Genomic DNA, 24,860 nt, shown 5'->3' with positions numbered 1-24,860 from the left:
TTACATTTATTTAAGATATTCGCTTTATACCACACATGGGAGTTCCTTAGACAAAACTGCCTCTGGATTCTTCTTTACTTTTGGTCATAAATCAAAGATCCAAAAGCTGACTCATATAATACGCTGTACTTCATTTTCTCTAGGTCAATCTCAACAAAAACAAGTTGCAGGAAAAACAAAGGTGGGAAATGGTAAATTACCTTTCACCCCAACTTCCCAGTGCATTTAGAGGTTGGACTATTTGATAATCTTAGAATGATGGACCATTAACATGACTCTCTCTGTGAAGTGCACTGAGATTGAAATGGTGAGGCCATTTTTTAGGAGGATGTCTTTCACATTGTGATATATACAGAATAATAAACACATCTCAGTTCTCAGGAAACCAGAGGGAATCCCTCCAACATGGCTACTTCTTGTAGGAAATGATATGTAATAGCATGAGGGGTAAAATAAGAATAGTAGCTTTCTTATCTTATTAGGTATATCACTAATTTTGTTTATTATTATTACCTCATTAAGTCATAATTTGGATAAAACAAAATAATATATGTAAGTGCCTCCTGACAGACAGCAAATGCTAATGCTTATGTTCTAGAAGAACAGGATTTAGTAGGCAGTATGCGTCATCTTCCTTACACACCCCAGGGAGTGTTCTTGCATGATGGTTCTTCTGACCACATGTCACTATTAGAGCACAGACATAGGTCTAGCTCAGGTATACGGACACTTCACAAATCTGTCCCTCTGAATTAACTCAAAAAACACTTACCAGTGACCAGAAATCACAAGAAATAGAAATAAGCATCAGAATGTTCAGATTTGCAATGAGAATGCTAGTAAACATTACTACTTTGATGTGGCACACTGGGAGGCTGAAGGCACTAGACCACTCGCCTTGGGAGATGCTGCCATGTAGCCATGAGCTATTTCCAGCCCTTCTTGCATTTCCTGGCTTTACCTGGATAGGATATGCACATATTTGTCATTCATACCATTCAAATAATTAGGGCCTGACCCATCTCCTGTGTCACATCCTCAAGTCTCCTCACATGACTCATCATTCAGCTGGAAAGCAGGAAGTGCTCCATCTGGGGGAGGAAGTCAAAAGGACGCCACGCCTCAGGACAACACTGTTCTCACTCAGCAGTGTATTATTTTCATCTACCAGGCAACACCCAAACAGAGCCTGTTTTATCACACCAACAGAAAGGAAGATCAGGGCTGTGAGTTTACACTAGTGTCTCACATCTGAGACATCATGTGACCAAGAGCTACAACCAAGAGGCTGTTCCACTGACCCCCTACCCAGGTGACTTCTGGTCGTGCCAAAGCACCAAACCTCTAACCTCAAAGCACAGAGACCTAAAGCTTATTCTGGCATAATCTCTTGGATTAGTAAATAACTGGCATAGAACAGAACTAAATGTAGGTACATAGAAGAGGGTGTGTTTTGCACATATTTATGCAAGACTACATGTCTATACATGAGAAAGTTTTGGCACCCAAGGAAGCTACTATGAAATTTCTTGTAGCCAAGATTGTTTGCTATTTATCAATTTGCATTTTTCAAAATAAGCCTGCATCTACACTGAGATGTGACATCTTTAATTGCATGGAGAGTCTATTTCCATTACAAATGGGTCAGGAGTTACCTTGCCTGATAACAATTTTAGATATATATATATATATATATGACTGGAGTTCATATATATATATCAAGATATATATACATATGAAGATCTGGAGTTGCTAGACTTCATACATTTATGAAGATCTGGAGTTGCTAGAAATATCACCTTCATTCAGGTCAGGGAGAGTCTGGAAGATTGACTGATACTCAATCTCATCCTCTTTTCACCCTAGACTGACATTCCAATCTGGAAATGGAAACTTTAGAGGAATGAGAAACTGGCTAGCCTGAGCTCCTTCATGACTCCAGTCTTTCACGGCCACTGATAATTTGACTTCTGAATTAGAAATGGATAACTGTTAAGAGAGCTTATTATTATTATACAATTGTGTGGAGTTTTGTTCTGGTGATTTATAATTGTATATTTATATTAATAAGGGTAAAAGACTAATTTATTATAAATATTGAGAATGTATTCTAATAGTTTACATTTATAAAACATATTTGAATGAATATGAAGTCATATATATATCTCTAAAATTATTACCATTTAATGAAATTCTTTCACTCAATGTTCACCTATGTGCTAGATGCTTAGATACTCTACAACCATGTAAAGCTATATTTTATCTTATTTTATAGATGAGAAAACTAAGGTACAAACACCTGGCCCAGTATCAAACAGCCAAGAAGCAGTAAAATCTCATTTGACTCAACTTTATATGACAGCCAGGCCATGTGCATTTCCACCCTAGAAATTGCCCTCCCTCTATGTATTAATGAATATATATTCATAGATATATGTGTGTGTTTATATGTATATTCATAGGACATATCCTATATATTTACAGTGTGTGTATATATATATTCATAGGATAATGTTTACAGGTTGACACATAATTTAGAAATAATGTATTATAAAGATTTAAATCCCTTCAGTCATACATCATTAATCCAGAGATCTTCTAATCAATCTGAATACAATCAAGAGTTGCAAATAAGTCACCTAGGTCACCAAACCAAATGTGGCATGTATTTTACACATCAGAGGTGGTAGATGACCCTGCTACAAGAGTGAACAGCTCACTTCTTCAAGGTCGTTCACTCTTGCTTTAGACACCATGCTAAAAGTGTGAATATGTTGTTTCCAAACACTTACTAGAGAAAGATCACCAGGGACAAGTAATAAAGATGGCTTTCTACAGACAAGAATATTGATTGCTATGAAAAGTGAGATCCAGGAATTTGGAACAAAGGGGAAAACAGAAAAACTATAGAATTCTGTTACATAGTGTTGTGGTCTAGCATGGGGGCAAAAACCACACAGCTTAGAAGCCCCTAAGGGCTTCTACCAGCTAACTAAAGCACAATATAAGGACATAAATTTATCAGGATGAGACAGTCATTATGATAGAAGAAAGCAAAATACAGTATTTTATCTAAGAGTAGGAGAAGGAGATTATAAAGTAATTTATAAAAATTTCTCCCCAAAATATATTTTTTTAAGGGAAAGGGTGGGGAGTGGCAGAAGGAGAGGGAGAGAGAGAATCTTAAGCAGACTCCACACCCAGTGTGGAGCTTGCTGCAGGGGTCAGTCTCATGACCATGAAATCATGACCTGAGCAGAAATCAAGTCAGTCACTTAACTGACTGAGCTACTGAAACGCCCCCCAAAAATATTTTGATGTTTAAAGGAAGAATATTTCCCTTTATTGAAAACCAGTCTTTTGACAGCCTTCTCATTTCTCAAAGAGGCTGAAAGCTGTTTGGTTTTGACAAATAAACATTTTAATCTATTTCCAAGGGGGATTGCTATGTATTAAAAGAGGTCTCCAAACTTTTATGGAAAAAGGAGCTCATTAGCTCTTTCTTACTGTTTATCAGCACTTTCCACCACCATTTTAGCTTGCCTCTCCAAATCAAGTTTTTAATTAAAAGTAGTTCTCTTCCCCTACCTTCATAATATGCACCCAATTGATAGACATTCCTATCAATCTCCTCCCCCAAGGTTTTTGGAGCTGCCTCTGCTATTTTCCACACATGACTATATCCCATTTTCCTAGAACCACTGACAAACAATGCATTGGGTATGGGAATTATCAGATCCAGGCAAGAAGGTGGAATTACTTCATCTCTGTATCCAAGGTTCTTTAGCTCCAACCCTGTAAGATGTCCCACTAAAAGTATCTGATCTGTAAAGAGAATGAGGGACCATGTACTGAAACAGCTAAGCCATTGATCTGGCCAAGAAAAACAGTATGTGATATAATTTTAAAAGGCATTGTTCCCTTCAGTTTTCCCCAAAGAGATAAGGATGAATCACTGCTAGGAACTGCATTTTGTAGTCAACGAGACCTAGCAACAAACCAATTTAGAATTAACCTCCTGTAGTACCGTACTTCCCTGAAGTAGCAAAAGGATAAAAACATTAAACGGATAAATTAATTTCCAAGGGAAGTGATAGACAACAATATATCTTTTAAAAGTTTTCTTTTTATAGTAATAGGTCCTTAGGGAAGTACAATTGGGGCATAGTTCAAGGAAAAGAGATTAGAGGAAAAAAATTAATGAATGAAATGCCTTGAGGAAAAAAAAATCATAAAGCAAGTAAAAAAATGTCTCTCTAGTCCTAAGTGGTCACAAAATACATCTTGAACAAAAAACTTGGAAGATATTTTAATACATATGGTAAAAAGGAGGCATGTTTAATTTTATACTATTAGAAACTGCAGATACAACCCAATAGACTACTGAACAAAAGATATAAACTAGTCACTCACTCACAGACCAAAACAAACTAAAAACACCAAACCAAAACAAAACAAAACAAAAACCCCACAACCACCAGGAAATATTTTTAAAGATGCTTAACCTCACTCATGATTAGGTAAACAAAATAATAAGAAGATATCAATTTTTTTTCCTGGCAAAATTTTCAAAGTTTGAAATTACACATTGTTGAAATATACAGTGAAGTATAAATTAGTGCTAACTTTCTAAAGTGTAATTAGAAAATATTCAACTTGTAAATTTCACAAAATGCCCACAGGTAAGGACTTACTCCATAAAAATACATCAAGATATATGTAGAAGACTGTCCAGGGCAGCACTGTTTACAAGAACGAAAATCAATGTACTGTCTATGAACAGGCGAAAGGGTTAAATAAATTATGGCAATGCAGCCGATGAAAAACTCTTAGCATAATGTGGCTAATCTGAATGCACTGAGATAGAAGGATCTCTAAGATCCACTAAATGGAAAAAAGCAAGATACAGATAATATGAATGATGTAATCTCATTTGTGGAAGAATATAGGTTTAAATGTCAATACTATTATATAGTTATTGCTCATAACAAAACACCCCAAAACTTAGTGATGTAGGATGGTGACTTTATTATTTCTCATGATTCTGTGGGTTTCCTGAGTGGTTCTTCTGTTGATAAGCCTACCTGGGCTGATTCAGGTGGCTACAATCAGCTGGGAGTTGGTTGGGACTGAATGGACTCAGTTCTCTGGGCCCTCAGGTGGTATAGCTGAAATGACTGGAATGACCCACATGGTTCCTCCTCTCAGGTGTCTTCACACAAAAGAGGAAGCGCTCCCTATGGGCAAGAATAAAACTGTAGGCCTCTGTAGGCCAACACTCAAAGTCAAACACAGTCATTCCCACAGCATTCTCATGGTGAAAGCACGTCTCAGGGCCTGTTGGGATTCAAGAGGAGGAAAGCAGACTCCCCCTCTTGGTTGGCTGAATTGGTGGCCGTATTTAATCTACCATTCTATATATGTACATATCTACCTCTCTATAGCTATATCCATCGGAAATGTTATTAAAGAAGCTATTGAAATAATTGGGAATGTGAGCGGCATTCAGTTAATGCATTTCTATACTCAGGGCTGGCTTCACAGGCACACAGGGCCCCATGCTCAAGGGCCTGAGCCTTGGGTGTAATGCTCTGCTATCACCATCCTGGAATTCTTAGTGATTTTATCTTTGAACTTGTGCTCTGTAATGAAGTGTAACGGAACACTGGGGCATGTAGGTGAGCAGGGACAGGGTCATGTGCATGTCCACGGTTCCTTGACACTCCTTTCACATAGAACACTCACGATGCCTGGTGAGAACAGGATTCAAGTGCACTCATGAGGCCTGGGAGCTCCACACAACTCAACCCATGTACACAGTGAGCATGTTACATCTGCCAATGAGCAAGTTCAGGTGCTGACAGCCCCAGAGGCCCCAATTCCCATTCTAATCAGAGCTTGCTTTGAAAACAGAAAGAGGGCGGTAGTATTGACAAAGAAACTCTATCATATCCGTTCTTATTCATATTACTTTCCTGTATGAGCCAACCACTTACACTGAAAATAATGACATGAAGGGAAAAGAAAGCTAGGGCAACCCATAGTTCCTCTTCCTGAGTCCTGCCTTAGCGAGCTGTCAGCTGCAGATTGAGAGTGTGGGTAGGAGCCGTGTGCATCAAGAACTGAAGTAAAAACAGTTGAATTAGTTTTGTGCATGGTTTCTACTGTTCCAGTAAGAATATAATACATGTGCATGTACAAGTCAGGAAATAGAAATTATATCACTTTGGTGATTCCACATACAAGTTAAATGTCCTTATATTTGCATTTAAAACTGGCATTGCACCATAGGAAGACAAACAGAAAATTTGTGCTAGTAATTTAATTTTTCTTTACTTAGAACATTAAGTGGCAAATAAGAAACATGATGAGTTGAAATAGAAAATGCAAGAGAAAGGAAAAAGCTTTGTATTTTAGCACCGTTAGTGACAATTTCTTCCTCTGGGGAGAATAAGGGATATTACATTTTTATTTTGCACCGGGCCCCACAAATTACATAGTCAACTCTGTGTGTACAGTTTGAACATGTATATACATGTCCTACTTTTTTGCATTAAAAAATAGGTTTCTTTCTACCATACCTCACCCATTCTTTTGTTTCACATTTAAGTTTTATGAGCTTTATGTTATCCCTTACATCAAGTCAACATAGATTTGTTAAAAAAAAAAAACAACTTATAAAAAATAATAAGTCCCAGAGAACACAGCTGAAAGAAGACAGGTACCCTCCAAAAAGAAATATTTTTATTAAAACAAAGGCAATATTTCATATTGTTACTGCTGCTCTCTCTTTCTTTTGTGGGCAAACATTCTCCCTGATTTATAGCACTGAAACCATGGTCAGCACAATGAAATTAAGCAAGAATAATATGTCAGATTAAAAAAAAACAAATCCAATTTTATGAACTCAATTCATGACAGCTGCACTGTCGACACACATATTTATTCTCTCAAGGGCCATGGATGCAAGGTCATCTACACCACAAGGGATGTATGTCTTGATCGGTACATATACATCTACTCAGGAAATGTAAAAGATATGTAGAGGTTATTTACAGGGAGAAATACTTGGAAAATTAATGGCAAAAGGATTTCCCATGTTTTATTTACTAGCATGGTGTCAATGTGATATCCCATAGCTACAATGATTAAACACCTCTATTCAAATTGAGGGAGGTATTATTTCTTTATTTACTTCTTATACTTTCAATATTACTCAACATGTATATTACTTTGAATTTTTGACACATTAACTTGTTTGTAATAACTAAAACTTAAAACAAATTGTACTAAAGACTCCTACAAGCTTGGTTAGAGTTTTCTATTTGAAACACAGTCACATTTTATAATAACGTTCTCAGATTTATAACATCACACAATGCTGACAGGAGATTCAAGTTGTTGGAATTTAAATAAATAGTAAAGGAAAAGGTAACCTCAATTCCTGGTAGGTATGTCACAGTCAATTTGTGTGAAGACTGTGATTCAAAATGTCTTGATAATTTTAGAAATTTTAAAACTTTTTTCTTTCTCAAGAGGTTGACAAAAACAATCAAATGCAAGCTTTGGACGTCTTGCCCAATAACCAAGCAAAGAGAATATTGTGCATAAAATATTCTAGAGAAGAAGCTAGTAACAGTGGGTTGCTTCTGGCAAGGGAGCTGGTGGTTAGGGCAGGGGTGAGAGAAAAGCATGTTTTTCATTATATATATTCTGCTGTATTTTTTTTAAATTTAAACTCAATTAGCCAATTTAGTTACCATGTGTATGTATTACCTAGTCTCAATAAATTAAATTACTTTAAATAAAAAACAAAGACAATTATTGTTCTGCATGATGGGCCATTCTGTGGCTAATTTTTAGAAGTACCATTGTCTGAAGGTGTCCACTTAGCAGTGTGGGCATGATTATATGTGGGTGGTTTTGGGGGAGAGCTATGGAACTGAAAATACAAAACCACACTTCCATGAAGACTTATCATTAAAGTTTAATCATTTTGGAACTGGATACAAAATACTTCAATGTGCTCTATTTAGAGGAGCGATGGATCCATGGATTAGAAATATTTGTTTTAAAACGGGCTTTGGTAGAACCTCTTACTGCAAAGCATTTCTGTTTTGAGACTGGAACTTGGCATTTTTCCTAATGATTTCTTTTCACTACAAGAAGAGTTTCTGGATACCAATGTCTCAGCCTGAAAGCCACAGTGAAAATTATCCATCCTCTCCATTCTAACATCACAAATTCTGCAAAGATTTTTTTCAGAATAAATGTTGAGTATTCTCCCACATGAAGAGGGAACAGACTATATGGTCTGATCTGTATCCTGATTCTATAGAAAATGGGTCTTAGTCATTGGAGTGGGCAGATGTTAAGGGAGACAGCAGTTGGACTGGGTCTTGGGACAGGTGGAGAAAGGAGGTGAGTGGAGGTAAAGGGGCCTTAACACTTTTTGGGCTTGTAGTGTGTTTTTGCCCCAGAGAGCAAGCAGGCATGGCACTAGAGTCCAGAAGAGCTGGGGGGTGAGAGGCTGAGAAGGGGTGGGGGGATGGGGGTTATCTTCCGGAATGGGAAACAAGGAAATGAAACTCCTTTGCTGTCTTCAGGAAAGGCTAGTCGGCTCTGACAGGCTCTTCTTTCCATGAAGAGCTTGAGAAGGAGGCAAGCTTGTCCTGGAACTGAGAGGGCTGTTATGAACCCTCCTCCGTGTTCCACCAAAACAGACATGTTCCCACAGTAGCACTTTTATCCTCTGCTTGTGTCTGGTGATGTCATCCTGTCAGTCACCTTCCTGTCAGCCTTAGGAGGACCATACACACAAGGGGACCTTCTCTGGAAACTGTTGGGACTCTCCCTGGCAGGTACCGTCTCCTCCTCCCACTTCCAACCCCTGTATGAGCCTCTGCAATAGCTCATATCATCCGATTTTAAAACATATTTTCACATATTTACCTCCATTCAACTGTGAGCTCCTTGAGGGCCACATGCTGTTCACATCCGTGTGCCCAGTGCCTAGCATGGCACATTTCACGAATGCCCAACTAGTGCTTGCTGATATGATTTAGGTTGAGAAAAATATTCAGATAAATTAATAGAGGGAATATGGCTGGAAAAGGATGTATGGCCACATTTAGAAAGTTCTGGATGCCAATGTAGATGGTTTGAACATTATCCCTAGGCAGCAGAGACAGCACACTAGGTGTCTGAGAAGCAGGCATGCGTCTGAACTCCTCCATCTGCATGGATCTGTGGGGCTAAGGGTTTGCTGGCATTATATCCTTTCCATCCTCCCAACCATTTGTGATAGGGTTATTGTTAACCTCCTTTTGCAAATGGGGGGAGGGGTTTAGGCAGTGAAGTAACTTGCCTGGGGCACAGAGCTGGGCCATCCCTTAGTCTTAAAAAACCATGTGGCCTCCCTTCACACTGGCTAGACAAGAGGGGAGAAAAGGGAGGTCATGGAGATGATGAGATGGAATTGAGAAGGAAGAGATAGACACACAATTGATTATAAAAGGAGGCTGGCTAGGACAGGGAGAAGCAGGAAGGAAAAAAATCAACCTAAAATATTCAAGTAAACTTGGTATTTCCTACTGGTCTTTTTTTCAAATTTTCTGAGTGTTCAAAATTTGAATAAAAAGTTGGAGGGAAAAAAGAGAAGTCTGACATTTCAGACCTAAATGAAGTATGGAGAAGGGGATAGAATGAGGGAGAAGAAATTGTGAAGCCACAGGCAGAATGCAAGAAAGAGAATGTCATGAAGATGGAATGCCAACTCTACTAAAAGTCTCTAAAAATTTCTTAACCATGTCAGGACTCATAACAGTTTAGACTATTATGTACATGCTTGCAATTATTACTATCAGGAAGCCATGCAATGATTTTAATTTATTAATTTCATTTATTAATTATAACCTCATTAAATATGCCATCTGCTATGTATGACAAAACCTTTGGTAATTAAGGAAAGAAAATGTCAATGGTGGTAGTGTGCTCTGCAATACCATTTTCGGAGAAGTAGAACACTAACATTTTTAAAGCTATTTAAAAACTTCATGACTTACTGATAAGTAAATACTTTTTACAGCATTGTTCACAAAGTTGTGTATGTTCCTAAGTAGGCAGATCTTTTTGCTTTTCAAATATTATTTATTTGAGAGGGAGGAGGGGCAGAAGGAGAGGGCGAGAAAAACTCAAGCTGATACCATGTCCAACGTGCGTGGAGCCAGATGCTCTTGATCCCAGGACCTTGAGATCATGACCTGAGGTGAAATCAAGAGTCAGATGCTTAATCAACTGAGCCACCCAGGAACTTTGGCTAGGTAGATCTTCTATTAAATGCTGTATCTGGTCATTTTACTACATTTTCCCTTTTCCAAGTTCTGTTATGCTTTTAACAGGGATTAGATATCACGTAAAATATTATAGAGAGGTTTTTTCCTTTTTCAGTATATTTGTACTAGGCAATTCTATGAGTTTTTTAGATAAAGTGAAGCATGAGCAAAAATGTCCTCTAAACAAATAAAGTAAAACCCATAACAAATAGCAAAGACCTAAAAATGAAAAGCCATTTTCATTAACACTTACTGCTAAGAGCTGTGCTTTCCCTAGAACTATTAAGAGGTAGATACAATTCTGGACAGTGAAGAAAAGAAAACAAACAGCTACAGATGCTCAAAGAAGAGGACTCACTTCGGGCATGTGGGTGGCTCAGTTAAGCAGCAGACTCTTGGTTTTGGCTCAGGTTATGATCTCAGGATCATGAGATCAAGTCCCAGGTCAAGCTCCACACTCAGCAGGGAGAGTCTTCTTGAGATTTTTTCCTTCTCCCTCTGCCCCTCCCCCTCAAATAAACAAATAAATAGAATAAAGTTTAAAAAGAGGACTCAATTCACTAACTTTAGAAGGTATCCCAGTAACACTCATGTTTCACTCAGACTCAAAGCTTAGAGCAATGTTTGGGGTGTGGGGTGTAGGGGAGGGTCAGTGGGAACTAAGAGCTGGAGGATTCCACCCTTAAATCACTGGGATCTTCACAGAAACTGAAGCAGAAGAGCAGTGGAAGGGACAAAGGTCTTGGTACAAATATCCAGAAAAGAAATCTGAAGAAAATTGTGATACTCTTGCTAAAATAAGGTTATAATACATAGGTTATAACATAGATGTTGTAAGAAACAATTGGAACCAATGATATGAATTTGTAAGAGCATTTATAAATGTTTCGAAGCAGAAGAGAGAAGCAATGAAGAAAGTTTTAAAAACTCATTCAATTCATGCCAACAGCACCACTGACTAAAACACTATTATTGCCTATATCATGTGATTTTTTTCAAATCAGCTACAAATGAAAGAAAATATCTTTATAAAACAAATTTAAAAATTTTTAACCCACAAAATAGTCTTTTTCTTAGAGAGTTATGGATTTAGATTTATGTACTTTTTAAAAAAATTTATTTATTTGACAGAGAGAGATCACAAGTAGGCAGAGAGGCAGGCAGAGAGAGAGAGGAGAAATCGGGCTCCCTGCCGAGCAGAGGCCCAATGCGGGGCTCGATCCCAGGACCCTGGGATCATGACCTGAGCCGAAGGCAGAGGCTTTAACCCACTGAGTCACCCAGGTGCCCCAGAATTTATGTACTTTAAAGTCATGACAAATGAAAAGTCAACAGACCGAGATAAAATATTTGCAGGAATTATAACAAAGGGTTAATAGCTTGGTCAAATAAAGCATTCATATAAACTGATTAATAAATGTCAATGTATGGGTGAGTAACATGGTCTCTGAAAGAGGAAATCTAATCAGAAAAAGTATATATAAGAAAATCTCAGCCATCCCAGCAGTAATCAAAGAAACACAATTGACAATAATAGTGTCTATTATAACAGAGGAAAATATGTAACGGTTATGCTGGCCAAGGCTGGATATAATAGGCATGCTCAAATACTCCTGGTGGCAGAATAAAAGCAACTGAAAATAAATGTGGTCATATTTATCAAGAGACATAAATGTTTCCATACCCTTCATCTTAGTATTCTTTTTCTGGGAATTTATCTTAGAGAAGTGATTCTCAAAGTATAGTTCAGGGACAGGTCAGGGATCTCAACATTCTCTGGGGACCCATCAGCTCAAAACTCTCTTCATAATAGTGCTATGATATTACTTGCCTTTTTCATTCCATTTTTGTGCAGAGGTACAGTGTGGAATTTTCTAGGAGCTACATGATGTGTAATGAGAAGATTGTTCTGACAGATGAGAGAATGTGTGCTTGTAGGGTGGTTGAATTGGGGGGTGTGTGGATTTTGCACTTGATTCTCACAATTTTTTTTAAAAGATTTTATTTATTTATTTGACAGACAGAGATCACAAGTAGGCAGAGAGGCAGGCGGCGGGGGGGGGGGGGTGGCGGGGGAAGGGGGACGGAAACAGGCTTCCTGCTGAGCAGAGAGCCTGATGCAGGGCTCGATCCCAGGACCCTGGGATCATGACCTGAGCTGAAGGCAGAGGCTTTAACCCACGAGCCACCCAGGTGCACCGATTCTCAGAATTTTAATAACCAGACCACACAGGGAACCTCTAATCTCAAGCTCCCAAATAAAAAACCCCATTCACTGTATCTCTAAAGTACTGATGGCCATTATTATTTAAATGTGGCAGGAACCATAATTTGGAAGTAGAATGTCTATATGAGAGAAGGAAGAATTACACTAGGAGATTTAACACAAACAAGGAATAGGCATATTATTCAATCATATAGTCTTAGCACAGAACAAAAACACCAGGCAGTAAGTGCAGAAGCAGATGCAAAGGGACACAGTGCCCACTTACCAAAGCCTGCTGCTGGAAGACAGAGGTTCTCAGCCCTGGCTGCCCAGTAGGCCTCCTTGGGGAGCTAGAAGGAGCCACTGAAGCCCAGGGCCCCTCTTCTAGAGATTCTGGTTTCATTGTTCTAGGGAAGGCCCACACATGGGAATGTCTAACTAGCTTTCCAGGTAATTCTAATGTGGAAGTAGTTTTAAGAATTACAACTTTCAATAAGAAAAAATACTAAAAAGTTCCTGCCTTTCTAATGATATAATTTGATACAGTATGAACTGTTGCCTAGACTTTGTACTTTCCAGTCACATAATCTGTGGTTTTGCCTTCTTGAATTTGCAAACCTAAAGGAAAGGGGGTAGGTGGTTACTGAAATTTCCAATTCATAAGGCACCTAAGTAAGCAATCAACATTAACTTGGAGCATTCCTGAAAGCTATCTTTGCGTTTATAGATAGGTGACCCAGGAACTGGAGAGCTTTCCAGAAAGTTATCTAGCAGAGCTGGGTTAAACCAGGAATAGATCAGAATTTCAGGCCAGACCACTTGACCACATCAATAGCCTTTAGAAGATCTGTCTTGCATTTATTGGTTTGGGCCAGACAGCTCAAAACACTGAGGTTAGTAACATCAACCTCAGCAAGCCTGCAGGAATTCAGAGAGGCTGACTTTGTGACAGGATTTCCTGCTGCTCTTTCCTCGGTGTCAGACACCCTGCCCCAGTGACTGGGCTCTAACCTCTCCACAGCAGCCTGGAGACTACGCAGGAGTGGAATTTGGCCCATTGAGAACAGAAGAGTCCCATGACCACAGGGCTTTCTACACATAAAGAGTTTAACAATATCCCCCATCCATACCACGAGTTCCTTCTGAGTCTCAAGTTCTTAAAGTTTTCCCAACTAGAACTGCCTTTGCCTGCGGGACCCATTAAACCTCAGAGCGGATCACCTCAGATGATCACCAAACAACAAACAAAACACAAAGCCAGGCATTTGGGAATGCAACACATGACACCCTCAGAGGGCAGGCCGACCCCTACAAGCCTGCCCAGGGGCGTATCACTGGAGGAGAGGCAGAACACAGAACAGTAGGAGTGAAGAAGCCCGCCTCTTCTGTGTGGTCAGGCCCTTGGGACAAGACTGCCTCAAATGCCATAATTTGGTTAACTGACCCCAATCCTTCAGGGATGCTGAAAAATAGCCCTGTTAGCCACAGAATTCAGAGCCCGATTTCTTTGTCTTCATTCGAAATGATACCCCGGATGGAACTGAATCACTCTCTGCCCTACCCCATATGTCCTCTGGCACATTGGATCTTCCTTAGAGAACTTTCCAGTTTGTCTTATATCAGGGTGATTGGTATTTATGCTTGTCTGTCCCCTGAACTAAACTGTAAACCAGGACAGACAAGATACATTTTGCACTTCCCCTTGGAGGGAACCAAGAAGATGTTTGTTGAATACGACAGGAGTTTCTAAAAGATGAGTGGCTTTAATCAGCAGGGAGTTGAGAAGCTCCTTAGCAGCCACGCAGAGGGGTAGGTTTGCTGGGAAGGTAACGAGGGCCCTTGCAAGATAAAATCCTGGGGGCTGGGGGGTGGTGAGGGGTCAAAGGTAAGCTGGCAAATGCACGGCCATGGGAGGAATTCCAGAACCTCTGCTAACAACAACTACAAGATCCTAGGATCTGGCACACACTCCTGAAATGAACCCCCAGAAGAGCACCGGCTAAGAAGCCATAACTACTGCTTACCGCACACTGCTAACAGGTCTACCCGTAGCATCTGGACATCGCTGGCACCTGCCAGCCAAGCCTTGATCTGCTCAGACCCCCTGATCATCTTCTGAGAAATAGTAAAATCATAGCTTGCAGAGCTGGTATGACTTTAAGTCATCAATAATGTAACAGAGTTCCTATAAACACTAAGGAATTCATATAGTCTGAAAGCTGCAGGCAAAATACCCACTGAGCATCCAGGGGATGAAATACCATCACTCTCAATCTGTTATCCTGCCCCAAAGTCATTTTTAATATGTGCCATTCAACTATGTCACCAGATAAATACATATATTTAATATCAATGTGATCAATGTAACTGGCTAGTTATGAACAACTATCTTTGTTTATCTAGAAACATATTTAAGATCATCAGGCTAAACAAACATACCCTTCACAATCAGGAAAAGATGAGCCACCACTCCTCCCTCCACACACACATGCATCACAAACAAAGATGAAATCAAATTATGTCAGTCCCGTTGTACGTTTAGGTCTGGTGGAACATAATTAGGAAAGCCAGAGATGTTTCACAGTATAATTCCTCAAACCAAAATGCAAACTGGGACATAGAACGTCTCCCCACCAAAAAATAAATAAAGATCCATTCTGACCTTATAGGGCATATGTCCTTCTTTTCCAGCCTCTCAGAGTTCCCAGACATCCAGTGAATACCTGTCCTTTATCTGGACAGCAAAATACACCTTCATTGCTGATAATTCCTTGTTTGTATCTGTTAGTGTTAAAAGGATCTCAGTCCGGTGCTGGTGGTTCTCCAGAAAAGCTCAGGCAGCCAAAGGCAGTAGGAAAGACTTCCTCTACACATACACATATATTTAACTTTAGTTACCTCCTAATAACTTCACTCCCTTCCTTTCTGGATTTGAATCATTGCGCCACGCTATGGAAAAGCTCGAGGACAGAGGAGTGAGACCCTGGAGCAGACATGAGGTCCAAGTCATCGGAGCAGGCTTCCGCTTCGTTTAAAAGAATCAGAACTGTGAGAAGAGTCAAGACAACCAGCCAACAGGATGTGTGTGGCTGGAGTTCCTGGCATGAAATCTTGGCTTTCATGTTTATTTTTGGATGTATTTTTCTTAGCCCTTTGATGCAAATTTCTGGCCTGGGAAGTAACCCTACAGTACAAGGTCCAAAGTTGCCAAAAGTAAGCACAGACTTCTGACTTGGGAGAAAGCACGTCCCTTGGCTTTTAGGTTCCAGCCAGTCCTCCAACGAGGTGTACTAACAGGCAGGCTGTCCCTCTGCAGCTGGGTCATACAGTCTGGTCTCCCTGCTCAGGGCCACTGAATATTTACCTGAAATACCAGCCCACCTTGGAAGACTCCCATTTAAGTAAAAGTGAACAAATTTGAAATGGTGTGCATGCTAAATAAAGGACTTCTGAGATTTTTATGTTCTGATATTATGTTTTAAGTATTTGGCTTTAATTTTTCTGACAGCCTGAGACTGACAGGAACATCAAGTCTATTCAAGGCAGGAGCAGATGCCTCTGAGAAGTATATTATTCTAATAAGGGTTTTAAAGTGCGCCAGCAAAGACTAAGCTGCTGTTATTTCAATACTTCCTATTCTCATAGTGACTTGAAAGATTATTAATGGAAAAGGACTTTTTCTCCCTGCACAGTCCAAGAAGAGGCAGTGAATGGAAATAACTCAAAGGCTTTTCAGTCCCACAACTACCAACATATCTAGTAGAATCAAGAAATAAAACTCTCTGAAAATCAGGGAGTAGAGACAGATGTAAACATATTTCTGCAACAATATTCATACTCTTAGAAATATTCCTGTTTACAAGTTGCATTCTTTGGCTAAGACAGAACATGCACTTATTTTCTCATTCAGTTTTATATCCCATAAAGCTTGAAATAGATTTTTGGTCACTTAATGATATCTACTGAGGCCGCAGACACATCTGGGGAATAAACTCTCCTGTATCAATCATTATGTCTGAGCAATGGCTCTCGGTGACATGGGATCCTTTGGTTAGAATAAAATCACAATGTGTGCCAAGAAGTTTCTGGGTGACAATTACAGCTAAGAAATCACTTTTATTACAGCATGGGTCAGACTATAAATTTAAAATATTGCCTTTATTTTTAGACTCTGTCGTTTTATTGCTGTCTTTAAATTTCAAATGATTTCTTCATAAACACGTATTATTATTTTGAACATGCTCAAACATGGTTCACAGTGAAGGAAAGCTTTTGGCCAGATGATGCTCATGCAATTGAAGCACAGTGAAGCAGGTGGCAGACCACTAGTTCAAGGACCTCTCAGTAGCGTCTTTTATGAATTTGATCGAGAATGCTTCCTGAATCTACTTTTCTGAATACACTGGACTCACCTCATCATTCAATTTCATGTATTTGGAATATTCAATGTACAGATGTCAAAACATGCTGCAAAGCTGGAAGCATCCTTATACAGACACGACATTAGATAGAAAATCAACAAGAAAAACAAAAAGCCCCTTGTTGTAGTCATTTGTAAGCACTGGGAACCTTATCCTATATGTGCTGTGAAGAAATTCATGGATTTGGACAGTAAATCAGTTCTTTAGTTAGCCCAAGAGCCACAAGCAATCATAAATGCCCACGATCTGGATCAAATATTAATAACTAGTTTTAAACTCCCAAGCCTACCCTTCACTACTCTGCCATTTAACTTCCTTACTGAGGGTATGCAATGCCACTAGTGCCAAAGAGTTGAAATTACAGTTGTCTCAAGAACTAAACATGGTGGGGGCACTGGTGGGGCACCCGCATGGCTCAGTTGGGTAAGCGGCTGCCTTTGGCTCAGATCATGATCCCAGGGCCCTGGGATCGAGCCCCCCATCCCTGCTCAGTGGGTAGTCTGCTTCTCCTTCTTCCTCTGCCCTTCCCACTGCTCACGCTCTCTTTCTCTCTCTCTCTCTGTCAAATTATTAACTAACTAAAAAATTAAATCTTTTTTTTAAACCTAAATTTAAAAAAAAACAAACTATCTCCTGTCTCCTCTCCTTTTCCTTCTCTCTCCATCGCCCATGTGCTACTGAAAAATGAGATGTTTTATGTCCTGGATCATATATTTTATTAAGTCCTAATACCACAGATGCATAAGAATGGGGATGCATTATTGACCAACTCTGAATAAAATTACCATAATTCACTTACATTAAGAAAACCTGACCATGTCTTAAGATGGAGCAACCCAATGCTCTCAAATCTGACCATAAATTAGCAACTGAAACATGGAAGGAGAGGAGGAGAAAAAGCAGCTTTCATTAGGAAAGACAGAGAATGCAAAGAAAGGCATCAAGCTGCGACCTCAGTTTCATCTTGGGGAATACTTCCTTTGATGTATTTGTAGAGGCTATTGAATAATGCTTCTGGTTACATTTATGGGAATAACTTTTTAAAATACACTGGGTGCTACCAATTTAACTTACAACATAATAGACAATATAAAGCAAGAGGCATCTGGGATGAAATTGAATAGGATTTCAAAATCTCACATGTAGTTCTCTGAGTTTGTTCTCTTCCTGCAGAGTAGCCAGAGAAACTTGCCTTTGGTCAGGAAAGGAAGCAGGATTCCCTAGCTTTGTGTTGCCATTAAAGTCCCAAGTGGAAGATTTAAAATAGACTATTTGCTCAGCCTATTAAAAAGAGCTACTTTTAGACTATGCTACCTAGTAGTGGCTACAGATCATAATTTTTAGAGTTAGCAGAAGTAACTTAGAATCCTGGCCCTCAAGTTTTATCTGTGAGCCCTTTTAAATGACAACAGGACATAGATAAGGAGACAAAGCTAAACAAGAGGGTGCTTGCACAGTGGACCCACCACAACATTCTCCAAAAGTAAGTAGTCAAATGAGATAAACACGCACATTTATATCCTTGATTCAGGTTATCTAATTTTTACTATTCCTAACCTATAGCCCAACACTGAGTTCCTTACCTTGCCACCACGAGAGGCATTATCCAGCTTCCCTTTCTGCTGCCTTCTTCCCACCATCTCACAGTGCAGTGAGGCTCCTACCTGAACCCTTCCTGACATAATCTTCTCCCTTTAATGTTTGGTGGGCAGATCTAACTTAGACTTCAGCTGAGAGTGCGAGCTTGAATTTTAATTTTGCCAATGAGTAATTATTTACGAGTGCAACAAATGGCTGAGTTATAAACTCAATTATCTGACATAATCAAGGAATAGGTATTCTGAATATCAGATATTTTGCTAGCAGATCAGTGCTATATGTACAAGTAGACCATTCATTCAAACAGAGATAAAATCTATTTAATGATAATGATAAATTCTACTCTGAAATAATATTATGACTCAGTAGGTTATTTTCGGCATTCTCTGAGTAGAACAGAAGCCCTTGCTGGAGAGCATGAGCCCAGCCAATCTCATTTGCTGCTATATCCACACCTGGCACACAGGAGATGCTCAATGAATGTGTGTTGAGACACGAATGGTAGAATAAATTTAAGTTGGTCTTTTTTATTTTGAAGGTAATTTAGAAGTTTATGATTTCTTAGGATTATCCCATAGTGTAGGTGCATAGTTGTGCCCATTAATAAATTCCTGACTTGTGCAGATTGCTAGATAATGGAGTTTCTTGCATTTTCATTTTAGCATTAAAATGAAAGTTAAAATGATGACTGAGTATGTAGTTTGCACTCTATACTGAGTTACATGAACAGGCAAATAAAATGAAGTGTCTGACTAATCTCTTACTCACTGTGAGGTTCAGTCCCCCACCCGTAAATTAAGAAGTCAGACAAAAACTCTGTTCATTCTTTTCAGATCACTTAAGTCACTGGCAGGGGAGATCAGAAATCTGCTCTGAGATCACAGAGGAAGGGTTGGACCCACCGAGCTGCAGAATCACGTGGCAAGGTTTGGAATACCAAAGACCACCCTCAATATCAATATTCCATTTAGTGGTTTTCATTTAAGGGAAATATCTGTGGAAAAGAGCCCTGCAATGCGCTCAAATGCTCTCTAACTACAGGCTCACACTAATCCAACTAACGCATCACCCGTACTAAAGCTCGCAGACATGATGAACTTCCTGATGTACTCAGCAGCACCTTTGACACTTTCTTGCCAAAAACGGTTTGATTTGATCTCATCAAGTTTTTAGCTCCAACTTCCATTTATAGGAGACCCTGGGGTAAGGGTACAAAAAGATACCATGAGAAAACAAACAAATCTTGAATTTGGGAGAAACTGACCTGGCCTTTTTAACAAGTCAATGTCATGGAGAGAAAGAGAGAGACAGAGAGGGGTTAGGAGGGAGGGAAGGGGAGAGAAAGAGACTGACTGACTGACGGAGCTATAACAACCAAATGTAATATGCGATTCTTTATTTGAACATGGTTTGGAATAAAACAGAAATCAAAGATGGTTATTGACTAAGTATTTACTAATTTATGGGTATTTACGGGGAAATTTGGACTGTGGACTGGGTATTAGATATTAGGATATTATCTTTAGTTTTGTTAAGTGAATTGAAGGTGTTATGTGTAGGTAGCAGGGTATTCTAACTTTTTGGAGATTATGCTGGATATTTACAGTGAAATATCATAATGTCTGTCATTTACATTAAAGTGGTTCAGCAAAAAAAACAAAGATGAAACAAATCTGGCTATATGTTAGCGACTGCCAAGCTGAGTGGGGATGTTTGGGTGCTCATTGTGTTATCCTTTTGGATTTTCTGTATGTTTGACAATTTTTCTAATAATAAATTTTTAAAAAGTGTTCACAGATAGCAGCTTGTCAGGACCTTCCTTCATAGTACTGAGAACTCCTAATTAAAATAAAATTTTAAATATTTCTGCAAACCATCCTCAATGAGCAACCTGAAGATACCATGACAGACAAAAGCAGTTATAATGACATACATCACAGATGGAAATCATTTTTGTTCTTAAACCGGTTTTCCAAATTTTCTTTTTTGGAAAAGACTTTTTCAGTTTACCTTTTAAACATGAAAGATCCAAAAAAAAAAAGACTTATTTGCCTCAAGCTTGGTCCCTTTTAATTGACAGAAAACCTCACCGCACACACCTCATGCAAACCTACTTTGGCTTTGCCTTCCTAAAACTAGCTTTTGTCTCTGAACTTTACAGAGCAGTTGGAGCTCTTTAATATTTTCTAAGAGGAACATTTCAAACAAGCAACCCCGCAATTTATTCACTACTGCCAAGAATAAAAGTAACAGGTTTCACCACCAAGGCCTTCCAAGGCTTTACAGGACTTTTAAGGCAAAGCATCACTCCTTCACCTGCAGGTTGGCTCCCTTAATGCATCTGTCATTTGTTTGGCTCTGGAGGAAACTATTTGATTACACAAAATTCTTTTTAGATCAAGTTTAAAATCTTAGCCACACCGGGACAAGTTGCAAAGCCTGCCAGCTCGATGGGTTAACACTTGGACATACTGAGCCAAGGACAAAGATAAGGAACAACCACAGGTTAAAATCAGAAGCTTGCAGAACTGAAAAGGAATGAGCGTGAAAGATGCAAGGCTTAGCTGGGCCTTTCTAAGTGCTTCACTTGCCGTTACTGCATATTAGATGATTTATTCCCCCTACTTCTTGTAAATGAAGCCCCTAAGAGGCGCTGGTAAGCAGCGGTAAATGCAAAAGCCCCCAGTGCCCGTTGGCTCCATCCACCGCTGTGCCACCTATGCATTTTGAAGTTGGCAAGTCACCAGACATCTTTATGTCCCTCATTTCCCATACCTTATTATAGGGCCCATCATTTTTAAAAGCATTTAAATGAAGCAGATGTTAACCCCATTCATTCCACTTTACCAGGGAACATGTCAACGATGATTTTTAAAATGCAAAAGAAAATGTCAAAGTATTTTGTTCCCTGGTTAAGAATACATCTGTGGAACAGGAGGGAGGAAATACATAAAACACTCTATGGTCATTCAGGAAATAATTATAAGGTATGTCAAACCACAGAAAATTGAGCAAGCACTAAATTAAAAAAAAAGGGGGGGGAACGTCTTGTGTCAAAATGGCTTTTCACTCACTCATTTCAAAAACAAGTTTTGAAAATTAAATTCCATCTACTGGCTCAGAACAGAACACATTAAGGCTTGACTGTAATGCCATTATCCATGTGGCAGCTCCCTTTCTTTTCTGCAACTACGTTAATTGACAAAGAAGCCTTGGGGCTCACCTCCCATAGAGCCTTGAAGTCCTTCTGCTCGATGCGGAGCAGTTCACTGCTCTCCCTGGTAACGATGGTCGCATGGCGGGGTGTGTTGTCCAGAATGGACTCTCCGAAGGCTGTCCCAATTCCCAGAGTACAGATGGTCACTGCATCCTGAGAATCCCCAAAATTGGTCATTAGAAAATTAAACATTTAACCGATATGGGTGAGTTGCCTTTTCTTTGAATTTAAGTATAATTTATACAAAATAAAGCCCTCGATTCAATTGCACAGTTCAACAAATTTTGACAAATACATACTCCCGTGTAATCACCAACAAAATCAAGACATACAACATTCCTATTACCCTGAAATCCCCCTCGTGCCCTTTTCCAGTCAAGACCCTCCCTTCAGTGAGAATCAGTGTTCTGATTTCAATTACCATAAAGGAGTTTAGCTGGCTTTATTTATTTCTTTTTTAAAGACCTTTATTTATCTGAGAGAGAGAGATCATGAGCAGCAGGGAAGGACAGAGGAAGAGGAAGAAGCAGTCTTCCTGCTGAGCAGGGAGCCTGATGCCGGGCTCCATCCCAGGACCCTGAGATCATGATCTGAGCTGAAGGCAGACGCTTAGCAACTGAGCCACCCAGGCGCCCAGAGTTTAGCTAGTTTTAAAACTTCATGTAAAATCAGGCAGACGAGGGACACCTGGGTGGCTCAGTCAGTTAAGCACTGCCTTCGGCTCACATCATGATCCCAGGATCCTGGGATGGAGCTCTGCATTGGGCTCCCCACTCAGCAGGGAGTCTGCTTCTCCCTCTGCCCCCTCCCCCCTCTCATGCTCTCTCTCTCTCTCTCTCTCGCTCTCTCTCAAATAAATAAATAAGATCTTTAAAAAATTGAAGAGTCAGACAATATGCCCTCTTCAGTGTCTGGCTCCTTTTGCTGAACATCATGTCTGTAAGATTCATCCACATTGTCGCATGGATCGGTAATTTTTTTCCTTTTACTGACAAGTACTTTTCCACTGCATGGATAAGCCTTTGCTTATCTGTTATACTGGTGAACATTTGGGTTGATTTCGTTTAGGGATATTCTGAATAAAGCTGCTAGTAGTAACCTTTTTCAAGTCTTTCTGCGGACAGGATTATCTTTCCATAGGAATACTATCTGTTTTAAGAAAAAAGGAGGGAATCTTTTGAAAATGAATGGAGTTTTTTAGTGAGAGGATCCAGTTATGATATTTCAGTAGGTAACTGGAATAGGGAGGCTGTCCTGTCACCTTGTCTTGAAGAGATGAGGAGAATGAGGGCGGGGTGGGGGTTGATTAGCACGGCCTCTGCCCACACACACAGTAAGGGATACAGTCAGAATCTAACCACGGCTCTCTGGCTGTGGATTCCAAGCTTTTTGTATCGTGCTGCCTCCTGCAGCCGCAGCAGAGTAAAAACAGCTTCAGAAGAGGGACAGTAGTGGCTAGTTTATAAAATGCTGGGAAGCAATGATTTTAGTTTCTCAAGGTACACTAAAAAAAGCAATTCCCAATATGCACGTGACATTGGTGATAATATTTGTATTTAATCCTAACTAGTTTCAAATAAGGGAAATAGCCCCTCAAAGTCACCTGGACATTAATTTTGCAGGGCGTTATCCACTAATGGAGATACACGAGGGAAAATCTCTGAGTGAGAAAGCACAGTTTTCCTTTCATGCATCTAACACACGATAATAGGCAAATGTTATTAAGATCAAGTTAGTGACTCTGTAATCACATTACTAAGACAAATGCCCGTAAGAATCCAGTTCCTTGAACCATAGAAAATTGCTTCTGCCCAGATATTACCATATACAATTGTGTTCAGGAAAATAAAATCAATATCTCAGAAAAGAAAGAAAGATTGGGGGAAGTGTAAGAATAGCCTGTTAATAAATTTTCCAAAGAGGCAACTGCAAACAAATTCAGTCAGAAAAATAACCCCAGGACTGAAGTATCAATGTTTAGTGAGTTAGGTAACTGAGTAATTTTCAAATTCTAGTAAAAGCGCAAAAGGATTTATGATAAATCATGGAATTCCATAAATTCTTTAGACTATCAGGTTCCCTTGAGAATCCCACTTGCCTCTTTTCTCATCTGGACACTTCAGAAAGGATTCTTTTGTCTAATTTGTATTTTCCAGTGTAAAATTCTATTTTAAAACCTGACAGGGATGTACCAATAATAACACTCCTGCTACCATGTGCATAGCTTAAATATCTAAGGTTATCCACACAGTATAACACAAAAGAACTAAGAAGATCTGTTATTCGTGAGCTACTTGTAGGTTTTTATGGGTTGAACTGATTACTCTCTTGCCTCCTACCTCTGACTATGTAGTCTGTCACCAAAAGGTATACAAAGAAAGACATAGGCTGTGAAAATCACATGAGCCTGACTTCTTGCTAGTGAACAACTCTTGTGATAGACAAAAGACTGAAAGCATTCTTGGCTGTTCCTGGGAGAATTTAACATTCCCTGTGCTTTCCATAGATAACATTAGTCCTGTTAGCCTTGTCAGCGCAGGTCATAGGTCAGGACCTCTGCAAGGGGACACTCCTAGCCTTGGCCCTTTGATCAAGCACCTTGGCTCATTTCCAGGGTCCCTCACCCTCCCACCAGAACCGAGTATGGGATCTGTCCTTCCATGTTTCCTCCTTCATACATGATCCTCTTCAGTTTAAGGTCAGGCAGTCACAAACACAAGATAGCATCTTGAAATTAGGACTGGAAAACCTCACCTGGAAGGAGTACTGCTTCTAAGTTCAAACTTAACTTTCAGCAGACTCGGTATTTTTTAGGACAAATGCACTTAGAAATCTGAATAGATTTGGGAAGTATGGCTTGGGCACTGGAATGACAAGGGTCCTAAGAAGAACATATTCACTCTAAAGATCACTCGCTACCTTTAGAGTCCACGGGTGCTATTTTTTTTTGAATCCCAGACAGGGCACGGTGATGTGCTAAGGAGAGAGTTATCCAAAAGAGACATTTGCATTCCTGTGTGCCCTCACTTAGCAGAACCCAGACAGGTTGTTCAGTATGTACACTGAAAGGCAGGATGAATGTG

The 24,860-nt window shown here is 39.6% G+C and overlaps 1 protein-coding gene across 4 annotated transcripts in view; it reads right to left on the bottom strand.

The window, feature by feature from the left end:
- The window catches only part of RAPGEF4 (Rap guanine nucleotide exchange factor 4), a 291,500-nt gene that overhangs the window by 192,596 nt on the left and 74,044 nt on the right, over window positions 1-24,860 (bottom strand). For 3 of the 4 annotated variants that reach the window (XM_046018583.1, XM_046018585.1, XM_046018584.1), the window contains one exon: window positions 21,784-21,930. In XM_046018583.1, the coding sequence (XP_045874539.1) occupies window positions 21,784-21,930 (147 nt within the window). Of the gene's footprint in view, window positions 1-15,202; window positions 15,514-21,783; window positions 21,931-24,860 lie in introns of those variants that run through there. The other variant, XM_046018586.1, reaches the window with a different exon arrangement.

This window comes from Meles meles, chromosome 9 (genome assembly GCF_922984935.1).
Source record: "Meles meles chromosome 9, mMelMel3.1 paternal haplotype, whole genome shotgun sequence".
Lineage (NCBI taxonomy): Eukaryota > Metazoa > Chordata > Mammalia > Carnivora > Mustelidae > Meles > Meles meles.
This window is presented reverse-complemented; position numbering and strand designations above follow the sequence as displayed.